The sequence below is a fragment of the Merops nubicus genome, unplaced genomic scaffold, assembly GCF_000691845.1.
Source record: "Merops nubicus isolate BGI_N331 unplaced genomic scaffold, ASM69184v1 scaffold37453, whole genome shotgun sequence".
NCBI lineage: Eukaryota > Metazoa > Chordata > Aves > Coraciiformes > Meropidae > Merops > Merops nubicus.
Genome location: NW_008597543.1, coordinates 5908 through 18847, shown reverse-complemented (window position 1 = coordinate 18847; position 12940 = coordinate 5908). Strand labels below are relative to the sequence as shown.

At 43.8% G+C, this 12940-nt stretch overlaps 1 protein-coding gene across 1 annotated transcript; it reads left to right on the top strand.

The window, feature by feature from the left end:
• Positions 1 to 632: 632 nt before the first annotated feature.
• On the top strand, positions 633 to 6754 carry WDR92 (WD repeat domain 92; the record flags this gene model as incomplete). The annotated part of the gene is made up of 7 exons (XM_008936749.1): positions 633 to 733; positions 1719 to 1849; positions 2303 to 2404; positions 3687 to 3802; positions 4117 to 4251; positions 5700 to 5797; positions 6547 to 6754. Coding segments are annotated over 7 exons (891 nt in total), but the record flags the coding sequence as incomplete, so codon positions are not given.
• Between the last annotated feature and the right edge of the window lie 6186 nt (positions 6755 to 12940).

The window sequence follows — 12940 nt, the reverse complement described above, 5'->3', positions numbered from 1 at the left end:
GGTTGGACTCGGTCATCTTAAAGGTTTTTTTTCCAACCGAAACAATTCCATGATTTTATGTCCGGGTTTTTTTTGTTGTTGTTTGTGGTTGGTTGTTTTGATTTTTGCCTTTTTTTTTTTTTAACTCAGATTGAGCTTTGAGGACTTGCTAATGTCCAGGGGTAACAGCATCTTTGGTGCATAATGGCCCCCAGCATCACAAGCGAATAAACTTCCTTAGTTACCATAGTTCTGTCAGGAGGAAGCACTGAGGGTGCACACACATCTCCCTTACGGATTAATTGAGCTAATGGCTTAATTCTCCCTTTCCCAGCGCGCCAGCAAGGCTCTGTGAAGAGCGGGGGGATTCCCTCGGCATTATATTTGCAAATCAACAGAGACAGCAGCCTCTGAGTATTATGAAGCTGAAGTGAAAGGGGTTTTTTAAGTCTGTTGAGCTGGAGTCTCTTTGCCCAAAGAAATAAACACAAACCGTAACTTGCTTTTGATAGCATTTTGATGGTATTTTGTGTTGAATATTCTACATATATTTCACTGAAATCTGCCACCCGTGTACTCTCAAGAACAGCAGTCTGTGGTTGTGTTGCTTTTTTTCCCACGTGTTAACACAGAATGTATCCTTTCTTTAAAAGATTGAAAAGCCTACACCTATCAAATGTGGAACTTTTGGTGCTACATCTCTGCAGCAAAGATACTTAGCTACAGGAGATTTTGGTGGAAACCTTAACATCTGGTAAGCACGCCCATTCTCTCGAGGCTCTTTCATCTGACGCTGCCTGTTGACCAGATGTTTCTGTATGTGGCTGGCTTTTGTCTAAGATGCTCCTTATGCTGCATGTGGTTGGGACCTGGTCGTAAGCTTCGCTGGCTACTGTATTTGGACCATTCCTGTTCTGTAAAAACAACATGAATCCTGCACAACAGTTTAATTTGGTGCCAGTTTACTTCCATGATCTGTGTGCAGCTACAAAACCCTGTTGAAATTCTAGGTCCTTTTGAGAAAAGAGGCTTTTGAATGGATGCAGGAGTATAAGAGGTTGTGTTCAACCTAAATTTAATACCTAGATACTTTTAATCTTGAAGTTTCAAATGTTCCTTCAGGTCCCTGAATGATTTGTAGAATTAGTTTGTGTAGGTAAATTGATTATCAATTAAAGATAAAGGGTCCAAAAGGGTTTTATTATTATTATATTTCCCTTGCCAAAGAACTATTGTTCTGTTTTGTTGGAATAGCAGGGTGGCTATGGACTAGTCAGTAGCTGAAATTTAAAATAAAATTCTGAAGGATTCTAGAAGGATGAGAATCCATGGGAAAGAAATGAGAAACCCACAGTTGGGTGCAGGTTTCATCTGAAGTTGAAGAGCAGTAGCCAGAGCTAGGTAGGGATCAGTCAATAAAGTTATTTTCTATACTTCCTGAAAATAAGAGGAATAAGAGAAAATGAAAAACCTGGTTCTTACGGGTTGCTGTGGTGAATCCAACAACTGCCTTTAGAAACAAGGAAATCCAGAACTGAGCAAAAACTTCCAGACCAGTCTAAAGCAGCAGCCAAAGAAGGACTCAAAGACTCCTGGTTCTTGATGGTGATATCTGTATTTTGTATCCACTGTTAGTCTGAGCTTACAGAGTTTGTTCTCGAGTTGCTGCTCATTTTCATACGAATCCTGAGTGTTGAGGAAGATGCCATTATCATCTGTTCTTTTTCTTTCTTGCCTAGGAATTTAGAAGCTCCAGAAATACCAGTGTATTCTGTGAAAGGTCATAAGGAGATCATAAACAGTATAGATGGTGTAGGTGGCTTAGGAATTGGGGAAGGTGCACCAGAAATTGTGACTGGCAGTCGAGATGGTGAGTTAGTGAACTCTGAAAGTCTTTTCAGTTCCTCTGAGAGAGTCTCCTGCGAGCTTTGATGGCAGGGCACAGCCTGCCATCTGAACTAGTTACAAAGCTCTTGCAACTAGTTCTTCACGTGCTGTCTTTTCCATCTTGCTTGGGACAAACTCCCTCTAATTCTTTTAGAAGCTGCTGTTGTCACTGAGCATGGCACAGAAGGAATAAAAAGCAAAATAAATGAAAAGTAGCAGCTAGAGAAAAATATATCCTTACAAAATACTTTTGCTTTATTTCTGGTTTGTTTGTTTGTTTGTTTGTTTGTTTTCTGAGTGCATTCTGGCCTTGTGGAATTGGAAGAGATGCTCCTGTGTTTTGGATGGTCAGGCTGGATAGCAAAGGCCTTCCCTGGGGAGGTGAATGCAGTGTGAGTGTCTCCATAACACAGAGCCCACTGTCCTCCTTTCACAGGAACTGTGAAGGTGTGGGACCCAAGACAGAAAGAAACTCCTGTCGCCAACATGGAGCCTGTGCAGGGGGAGAGCAAGAGAGACTGCTGGACAGTAGCCTTTGGTAATTGATCAGATGATAACTGTTCCTCCCTCTAATAGGACTGACTTTGATTGTCAGAGTATTTCAGAATGTTATGGAATAGTTTATTTTGTACAGGCCAAGCAGCTTTTGCTTTTCACCCTTATCAAATCTACATTGTTTAAATGCTTTTTTCAGAAGAAGATGATTTTATGACAGTTTGGTTTCAGACTCATTCTCTTATCACCTTTCGTCATCATTTGTGGTTGGACTCAATGATCTTTTCCAAGCTAAATGGTTCTGTGATTTCACAGACAAGCTGTGCAAGCTTTATGCTGTGCCTGGGAATGTAAAAACAGTATATCCAGCTGTGCTGCCCTGAAGGAGTGTAAATGTTGCAGCAGTGCCCAGAGAACCAATCACTGTTGAAGTGTAGTTCCAGCAATCAAGCACCAAGGCACTAATTTAAGAGAAGAGCCTTGAAGCTAAGAGTTAATTGAAGACAACAGTGAAGCTTGATGTATGCTCTGCATGTGTCTTTTGGAGAGAACAAGCTGCTTGTGTTCTGTGCAGGCTGGTAGCTCTGGATTAGCTCCATTTTTGTCTCCAGAGTTGGGCAGTAAGTTTTACAAGCTGCTAATAAATCCATGGATTATAATAACAGGATGGATAGTAAGGAGATGACATTTCCTGCAAGAAGGTGCAGCTGTAACACATTTTCTTCAGTTCTGAGTTGCTGAAGCTTGAGCCAGGGGCAGGTCCATGGCTTGCTGCCTGCTCTCGGCGATCTCCTTTCAGACACTGACGTGTTCCCTCTCTCCTGTCAGCTGGGAGCATTTGGAGCAGCCTTCTGCTTCTGTCTGTTTGTTTCCAGGGCAGCACCCAGGGCAGCACCCAGGGCCTCCTGTGCATCACCTGGGTCTGCAGGAAAGTCTCCTCATTCCACAGACGTGTCATGCTCAGAGGCCTGGTTAAGGAAGTGCTGAACCCCCTTCCACTCAGGTGCCATGGCACTCTCTGAGGAGTGTGTTTTATAGCAGGCTGAAAGAGAGGGAATGCATTTGTGTAGGTTGACAGAGTGTGCAGTACTTAGGCTGTGTGGTTTAGGCAGAATTTTGTACATGTTTTTAAGAGAAACAGACTGCCAGTTTTGAAACTGTATTTTTTCTATCCCCTTCAGGTCTGAAAACCAGCTGGCTCATTAAATCTTAGTATCCCAATAGTGATATTTTTCTGTCATAAGTTGAAATTGCAGTCTTGGGAGGTCTGAAATCTACAGACTGAAGAGGGTTTGTGTTCTGATTCATTCTTTCTCTGTGTCCAGGCAATGCTTACAATCAAGAGGAACGTGTTGTATGTGCTGGATATGACAATGGGGACATTAAATTGTTTGACTTAAGAACCATGTCACTACGATGGGAGACCAACATTAAGAATGGGGTAAGGAAACCATACAAATATTTTTCATTCCAGCTGCTATGTCAGATGGAAAAATTAAAAGGACTCTGTCTAACTGAAATTTACCCAGATCCTTGGTCTGGATAGTGTGGGTTATTTTTCAGCGGATTTGTGTTTTCAGATGATTTTGTTACTCCCAAATTTGGGATGTTGTCATATTTTGTAAAAATAACCAATGATCAACATATATTTACAAATGAAAAAATCCTCCTTTTTTTTTTAGCAGTGTTTAAATTTCAAGGCTGAATGTTTGATCAATTTATTTGTTTTGTTTCTTTTTTTTTTGATATTTCCAGGTTTGCAGCTTAGAGTTTGACAGAAAAGATATCAGTATGAACAAGCTGGTGGCCACATCGCTCGAGGGGAAATTCCACGTGTTCGACATGAGAACCCAGCATCCAACCAAAGGTTTTGCTTCTGTTTCAGAGTTCGTATGGGCAGACAGGATTTCTTAATAGCAACAGGAGACAAACTTTTTGAATATCTGCTTTTAAAGTACTACAGGTCTAAAAACTGTTGTCTGTGATGGGTAGTAGGTTCCTGGGGCATGAGCTGTGTGGTGGTGTAGCCCCAGGTGCAAGCAGTGGAAGGGCTCCTGTGTGTCCAGCTGCCAGCACTCACCCAGGGTTCCTCCCTTCCATAACACGATATTTGGGCTTCTTTGGGTTTTGTTGCTGTTGCACCTCTGTGCACTCAGCTGTCCCTAGTCTGGGAGTCCATATTAAATTGTGATGAGCATGCAGATTTGAAACTTAAATATATCTCAGAACAAAGTGAGCCCTCTGCAAACACTGCTCATCCTGCAGTCACCAGACCTCACATGAGACATAAGAAATCATTCTTTTTCTTCAAAACAAAGCATTTTTGGATCATGATCTCTCCTGTATGTCCTTTCACTTGTTTGTGTGACGTGGTGGCCTGGAGGCTGTTAAATATGGAGAACTCTTATAACCTTTTTTCTTCCATCTGTGACCACTGTGTTGATGAGTATCTTTTTGACAGTATCTTTTTCTTTAGTGAACAAAATCTGATGACAATTAGAGAAAAGAAACTTTTGTACTGAAGTTTTGCAAGACTGCATAAATTAAAAAAAAATGAGTTTCAGCTTAATATCTTTAATATTTTCCATACCACCATTCAAAGCAGATAAGTTGCTGAAAGTACCTTGATTACATAACAAAGTATTTACTGAATTACTTTGTAATAACCAAAACATGAAGATGGAATTTCTTGTCTTTCATTCACTGCATTTCAGCTTTTCCTTTTGGGCACCTGCAGACAGTTCTGCATCTGGTCAGAGTGTGTGTTTTGGGGTTTTCCCCTAAGTGATTTCTGCTGCTGTGTGATCTTTCTGTGCCCTGGCTGAGGTCTAAATTTGAATTATAGGTTGTTTGTTGTGCTTGCATGGTGTTTGTAGCATATTTCCTTACAGCAATGATTCTGTGTGGTCTCAGACAATGAAATTAACCTTGTGGTGACTGTGCCACCTAAAAGCCTGGGACTCTTGTAGTTCTGGAGCAGTTGCAGAGGATGTGCTTTTGCAGCCACTTCTCCCTCTCTAACCTTGCTCACGTGGCCAGTCCCAGAGAAGCTGAAGCAGCAGTGAGCAGGAGCCTTGGTGGGGCTGCTGCCTTGCCCCTGCAGAAGAACAGGGTGCTTTGGAGCCTGAGGTGGCTTCTCCTGCGTGGGGACTGGCCGCTGCTGTGGCAGCAGGTTGCTGGAGGAAGGGAAGGTACCTCAGAACAGATGTTCTCATACCCACCATGAGGTGGCTGGCTTCTCCTCATACAAGCGATTGGCATTTTAAGACTCTGCATCCTTTCTTGTGGAGCTCCTCCATGTCTGACTTCTGTGTGATGCTGGTTTTTGTTTTTATTAGGCACAAAAATCTACCATATGGCAGGTTCGGCACCTGCCACAGAACAGAGACATATTCATGACGAGTGGAGGAGCTGGGAGCCTTCATCTCTGGAAATAGTAAGTGATCACCCTCCAGCCTGCAACAGGGCAATAAGAAACCAACCATTTAATCTTTTAAGAAAGAATCTTCTGAAAATGATGAGTGGAGGTCTGCTTCCAAGTTCTGACTATCAGTTAAAATTATTTCCTACAAATGCAGTAGAATGGGTGATTTCATTGTCAGTACTTAATCTGGAATTTTGAGTTAATCCCTACAAGAATGTGGTAACACCACAGGTGAAGTTTGCCCTTGCTAGTTTTCTTCACATAATCAAGATCTAATTATATCCTTGGTTAACAAGGTGATAAGTGGAAGAAAATGGATTTCTGAAAATTCTCATGTGGCAGCAGTTGTGTCCGAGGAGAATATTGAAAGCCTGGACTTTTAATGATTCTTATGTTTAAATCTTACATTACATAGCAAAATAATTTAGTAATCTTCAATGCAGTGAAGCAGGTGCGTTGTTTCAGAGGGACAGCTGAGATGAGATTTTCTCACCTCTGACAAAAGCCAAGCAGTGAAAAAATGAAAGGCTATAGGAGAGAGGTGTCAGGATTCAAAATTTCCTGCCTAATTTTTTCTTCCATGAAACAGTTCATAAGTATGCAGTGTGGCTATAGCTGGAGGTGATTATTCATAATTTCTAAGGCATTTATTTGCCTTGTCTGTGGAGCAGAGGAAACGCTTCTTTTGGCAATAAGGAGGCTGGTGATGTTTGTATCAGTCAGTTCTGAGCAGGTGGCTGTTCTCCTTCTCTCCCTGCCAGCGAGTACCCGGCCCAGCGCTCGAAGAAGGACTCTGAAGGAGCTGAGATGGGGGTGGCAGGTTCCCTCAGTCTCCTGCAGAACGTGACTCTGTCCACGCAGCCCATTTCGAGCCTAGACTGGAGCCCTGACAAAAAGGGACTGTGTGTTTGTGGTGCCTTCGACCAGACCGTGAGGGTGCTGATAGTTACGAAGCTCAATAAGATTTGACAGAGAACTAGAATTTGTACTGTGACCGCAGCATGGTTTGCAGCCTGTAAATATGGGGGGGAGAGCCCTCCTGGCTTTAATTTAATTTCTCCCTTATTAAAACTGGATTAAAGAAAGAGAAATGAGATCTTTCTATTGAAAGTTCAGATACGTGCAGTTAGAGTTGCTTGACTGTGCTGCAGTGATGTGACATTTCCTGGGCACAGTACTTTTACCTTGTAGAAATGTGAATTCAGATTTAAAGTAAAATGTGCCTTTGTGTTAGCACAACCTGTAATTTCAGAAATCACTTTAAATTGTTTGTGTTTGGTTTAATCACAGTACAAATCTTTTCACACTTGATAAGTGGTTTGGCTTTTTTAAGTGGTATTGTCCATTTGCACTCATGCAGTGGAAACTACCATATACTCCCTGACAGAAACTCTTTGTGTTATTTGGTATATTAATTAAAATATTATGAAAGTAACTTAGGATTCTTTAATACACTATAGAAACTATCATGAATGCTGAAATATTCAGGTTTAATACAGTAAGCTTTCTGTTGAAGATGACATTGAAACTAAACTCTTGAGGAAAATGCACTGGTTTTTTGTTTTAGTTTGGTTTTGTAACAAGCTTTTCTGTTCTGTTGGTTTTGTATCTGTTTGCAGCTTGGTATTCTACAAATAAAATTATATGGAGTGTTGTCTTACTGTGAACAAAGTGTATTATTCAAACATGCAGTGATTTAGAGTAGTGTACTTGTGTAGGTTTAGAAGAACTGAGTGCAGTACTTGGATAAAGCTTAACTCACTTTGCAGCAAAAGTCACTACAGTTTGCCTCTCCTGTTAAAATCTTTACAGGTAGCCCAAGTACTGTCTTTCGAGGTTTTTAACAGAATCAGGATTTCTTCAAAACCTGATGTGACAGAGTAGCTTTTTTACTGCAGCTTCACCTGAACTTCTCTTTGCTATTTCCCTTATCTCTAATGTTTCTTTTTGATTTTACCAGCATGTGCTGCTGCCAGTTCTTGTGAGCAGACACATCCAGTTACTGTTCTCTACATGTGGATGCATGGTGGGGCCTTTCTTAATTTCAGTCAGCTCTAGTGATTTCATTTGTCACTTCTTTGTCTGTTATTAGCTTTCAGCAGACTTGTATGTGTAAGTTGCAAATAAAAGTATTTCACCTTTTCTGAAGCCCAGTTGCAATGGGAGAATGTCCCACCCCAATCCCTTTGTCCAGGTTAACAACAAAAAAGCCCCAGTGTGGCCACTTCCTCAGACTGGGAAGGAGGAATTGGTATCTGACACATTCAGGTGGGTCACCTGTGTCCCATCAAGCCTAACCTCCCAGGGACTGCTGCTGAAAACTAGAGGCTTGTCTGTGGAGAGAGGTGCTAGGGCCTACTGTCTGTACTGGTCCTGCCACCAACTGGAGTCCAAGCAAGACGTAGGAGGAAGAGGAATTGGCTAAATATTAGGGAAAGTGGCAAATGGGGGAAGCGACGTGGAATCCAGAGACTACTGAAAGTAGAAGTGGAAACAGGGTTGGAAGGAGAGGTGAGAAGCTCTAGCTGAAAGATGAGATAGTGAGAGATGGCAAACCAAACATGCAGAGCTGGCACTATGTGGTGTCCTCAGGCTGCTGGGACAGCTTGAAACACTTTCCAAAGCCATCTGTCCCTGCAGTTTGCTGGGGACTGATGAGTTCTCTGCTGCAGCAAGTCACATGCTAGAGGGTGGGGTAGGTCTAAAAGGCCTGAATGTGCTGATGGATCCAAAGTGGACACTAGAATCATGGAATGGTTTGAGTTGGAAGGGACCTTTAAAGGTCTAGTCCAACCTCCCTGCAGTGAGCAGGAACATCTTTAACTAGAGCAGGTTGCTCAGAGCCCTGTTCAACCTGACCTTGAGTGCTTCCAGGGGTGGGGCATCCACCACCTCTCTGGGCAGCGTGTGCCAGTGTTTCACCACCCTCAGTGTAAAAAACTTCTTTATGCTTCTGTGTTTGCTACCACATCTCACCACCTTTCCAAAACCTAGAAACATTACCCATCCAAAGAATGGGAAGCAGGACACAGATTTGCCTGTGTGTTGTCATTCGGCTCTGGTTTGCAGAGCACAATGGCTTTGGACTGCAAAACTTGGCACTTCTTCCCTCATCTAAGATTCCAGCTAAACAGGAGTGAGATAAAATTGTCCTCGGTAACTCCTGGGTATCTTAATGGATTAAACCAGTTGAGGAGAAAGAGTGCAGGTACCTGTGGGTAGAAAAGGCTCACAGGCCTTTTTTAACCTTGAACCTTGTGCAACAGAGAAAATATTAATGTTGGTGTAGCAGAGAGGGGGCAGCAGGAAAATTGCAATAGAACATAAACCAAATGTGTCCATGGAAATCCATGGTTTGGGTCAGTTGCTGATACTTTGTTCTAGCTTGCCTTCAAATTTCATCTCTTGCTTCTGGGGTTTAGGAAGGGCCCGTAGGGATGCAATCTCTGTAACCAATAGGAACAAACTGAGAGGTGTCTGAAACTGTAACAAATTCTCTTACTTCCAGGAAAGCAGCCCTTAGGTTTGACCAGTGGGAGTCCCCCCCTGTGCATGAGGGAGGCCTTTGCTCAGTGGTTGGCACTGGGAAGGTGCCCAGCGTGGGCAGAAGCACGGCGGTGCCCTGGTGAGGTGGGTTCTGAGTGCTGAGGGCTTGCACCAAAGCTGCTGAGCCTGAGCCCAGAATTCCAAGATCCCCGAGCGAGGGCTAGTGAAGAGTGTCCCTCTGTCAGAAATGCCTCGTGCCATCTTCTGGGGCAGGTGTCCATGCAGGCTTCACTTTGGTGTGGCAACCAGATTGGTTGTGGAGCACGTTAGATGTACATTGGTCTGCGAGTGCTCTTTCAAGGGATGGAAGCTAAATATTTGGTGGAAGATTTATGAGATCCAGCTGTCTTCCTTAAGACCTGATGGTTTGCTTTCAAGTGTAATATTTAGTATATGATTTTTTTTTTTTGACAGAAGTAATCCCATCTGCTTGTGTACATAGCGTAATGCTGAGAGCATATTCCAAAATAATTGTACATGTCCCTCTTGGGGTGTGTCCCAGCAGGAGCAAACAGGGGAACTGCTGCTCTGCCATCTTGGCTGCAGCTTGCTTGGAAAAGCTGGGGCCATGGAGTTCAAGGAATCAGTTCAAGTGCTTTGAGTCTAAAATGTGGTGTTCAGAAATGGCCTCCCTTAGCTTTGTGCTGTAAAGAAAGTGGACTCACTGAAAGGTACGTTAGGCAACAGAAATTGGTGGAAAGATGGTTTGGTTTCTTTCTTTAATAGTGATTCTGAGTTAAGCACAGAGTAAGGGAAGAAGAAGCTCCCAGTATAGGTACCTGTGAGGGAGAACAAAGAACTCTGAGTGCAAGACTGGACTCTTGGTGGTATTTTTATTACGTACTCAGCCTGCAGCAAAAAATGTCCCTTCCTTAAACAACGCCAGGATGAGCTCCTAGTGAGCCTATGTGGTGGTGATACAAATCAGAGCAAGAATAAATCAACATTTTGTAAAGCTCCAGGGTCCTCCAAAAGTTAAAATGTGTGTCACCTCTGGGTACTTAATTTTGGGGTTCATTTTATTATTTTGAAAACGAAGGAATGCATTTCCCTTGTGAGTAGCTGGTTTCATGAAAATGCATGGCAAGAGTCTGCAAAAAGCTAAGAGAGCTGGAGGGAAGCCCTGTCCCCCTTCAGGAAGGGTAAGTGGCAGTGTACCTAAAAAATGGAAGATGGTTCCTGGCTGGAGAGAAGAGCTGGTGCTAGTGCCTGTACTGTGCTGTATCTCCTCAGCAGATTGGGTTTCTGCTTCTCCCAGGCTAAACAAGAAACTTAAGCAGACCAAAAGCTGCCTGTGGCAGCCCAGCCCGCTCTATTTATAGTCCTTCCCCTCTGGCTGAAGTCTGGCACCTTGCTTCTGCAGCCTAGAGGCTGGGGAACTGAAGTATGTGCTAAATAAAATGGTTAATGCAGCAGAGATGAAATGCACAGGGCCAGATCCTCTCTGAGGCAGCACCAAGAAGCACTGTGGAACACCCCTGCCCTGCCCAGGGCCAGGGCCTGGAATGTGCTCCTGAGTTTGGTGGCTCTGCCACCGGTGACCACATTTAACAAGTACATCTGCTTGGCACTAGCACTTGTTTCCTGTGCAAACCATCCTGGTATGCTCATGGATGAGAAAAATCTGTTGATGGGCATAACTGCAGCCAGAATATAGGAATGTGTTACACAATTGTTATTTTGCTTGGGTTGTTTGTTTGTTTGTTTGTTTGTTTGTTTTTTAACAGGTGTTGTCCAAATCCCAGCTATTACAAATCAAGATGTTTTTCTTTCACATCAATATGGTTACTTTGACTCTCACCATTTGTACAGGACCTTGGAGATTACAGCCCTCCAAGGTTTCTATGCAGGTAGTCTATATTTGGCCTACAGTATATAGTTTTAATGACAAAAAAATGCTTACAGCTTAGCCATGACTTGGATGGAGTTTTAAGCAAAGTAAAGGAATATATAATTCTGTATAGGAAGCTACAGAAGAGTGTGCTGTCAAGGGGCAGGGGCAGGGAACATCCCCTATTGTCTCTGATTTTTCCAAAGCTCAGCAGTAATATAGGAGGCACTCGAAGCCAGAATCGTCGACAAAAGAGCCATGGCAGAAGAAAGGACTGAGGAAAAAAGTTGTGGCATGCCAGCATTTGAGGATTTACCCAAGGAAATTAGAGCAAGCTCATGTGTGAACTGTCTTAGTTCATAATTATTGCTTGTGCCACCCAAGACAGCAGCGGGTCTCTGAAGGGCAGAGCTCAAGTGGGGAGTACATGGCAGAGCTGTGAGGTGCGTGGCATGTCCCAACATTTGGAAGTGCACATGCCCTTTTCTCCTCACAGCCACTGATGCTGTCAGGCACGTCACAGAACTAGTGCACAGAAGGGAGATGGGGAATTGCATGGAAAAAAGACATCTGACCTCCAGTGATAGCTTCAGACAGCAGATCCAGCTTGCAAATACAGTCCAGTTCACCTTCCCTAAATTATTGCCATCAGATATATTCAATAGCAAATAAGGACTGTTTGGCTAAGCTGACTGATTTATAAGGAAGAAGCTACTAACTTGAGACCTGCATATTCATCACTGTGACAAAGTTGTCCAACTGTAAATTTGGCATCGGCAAACTGACAGAAAATATTTTAGTGCTTCCCTCCCCCCCCCAAATTAAGCCTGCATTTTCTTGCTCCTGATGCTGTTACTGCTGTATTTTCAGTAGTAGGTGCTCTAAACAGAACAACTTTCCAAGATGGGAGAATCTTGTCACCCTCAAAGAACCTCCAGATCATAGCCTGTATGTCTAGAGGGTGTTTAAAGCCTTTGTGTGTGCAAGGTGTTTTGTAGCAGCCAGCACAAGTCACAGTACTTCAGGCCAGGGCAGGAGCTGGGGGCTGAACCCCTTTGTGTGCAGGGTAAAGCAGGGCCGTGGTGGGACAGCCTGTGGCAGTGCATGTTCAGCCCAGAGGAAGGACCAGATGGGACTTCTGTGGAACTGGGCCAGAGCTACGTGATGATGTGGCTAGTTCTAGCCTTGGCTGTAAAAGGTTTTCATTATTGCTGGCCTTTTTGGGAGGACCTGCTTCTTGCCACACAGCCTGCCCTTGCAGTTGCCCCGCATTGTCCTCAGAGGACACTGGAAGTGGGTCAGTGTTGCTGGAAGACTGCAGGAGTATCTAGGGTCTCAAGTGCAGTGAGTAGCTGCCTGTGCTCTGGCCATCCTGCTCCTCAGCCAGCAGTAAGGCAATGCCAGCAAAGAGGCAGAAAAGTTTTGCAGGACCCTGCAGCAAAGAGGATCGCAGCGGAACATCTCTTCCCTCTTCAGTGTTACATTCTTGACTAGTTGATCTGGGCCAACATTCAACTGACCCAATAATTGGCTGGTGTGATCCAGGACCGCAGGATGAGCAGGGGCTGCTCATAGTGGGTGCTGGTGTGTGGCAGACCTGCTCTGAAGACCAGCTCAATCCAACAGCGTGGCCACAAGCTGTGCCAACTGGTCTCGGAGCCAGAGACCAAGCCTGTTGCTGTTTAGCTTAGTAGCACAGCTACAGCCTCTGGGACAGATGTCTCTGCTCCAGTTTTCTCTATTCTGAGAGGTCTCCTTCCCTCCTGCCTGTACTCCTC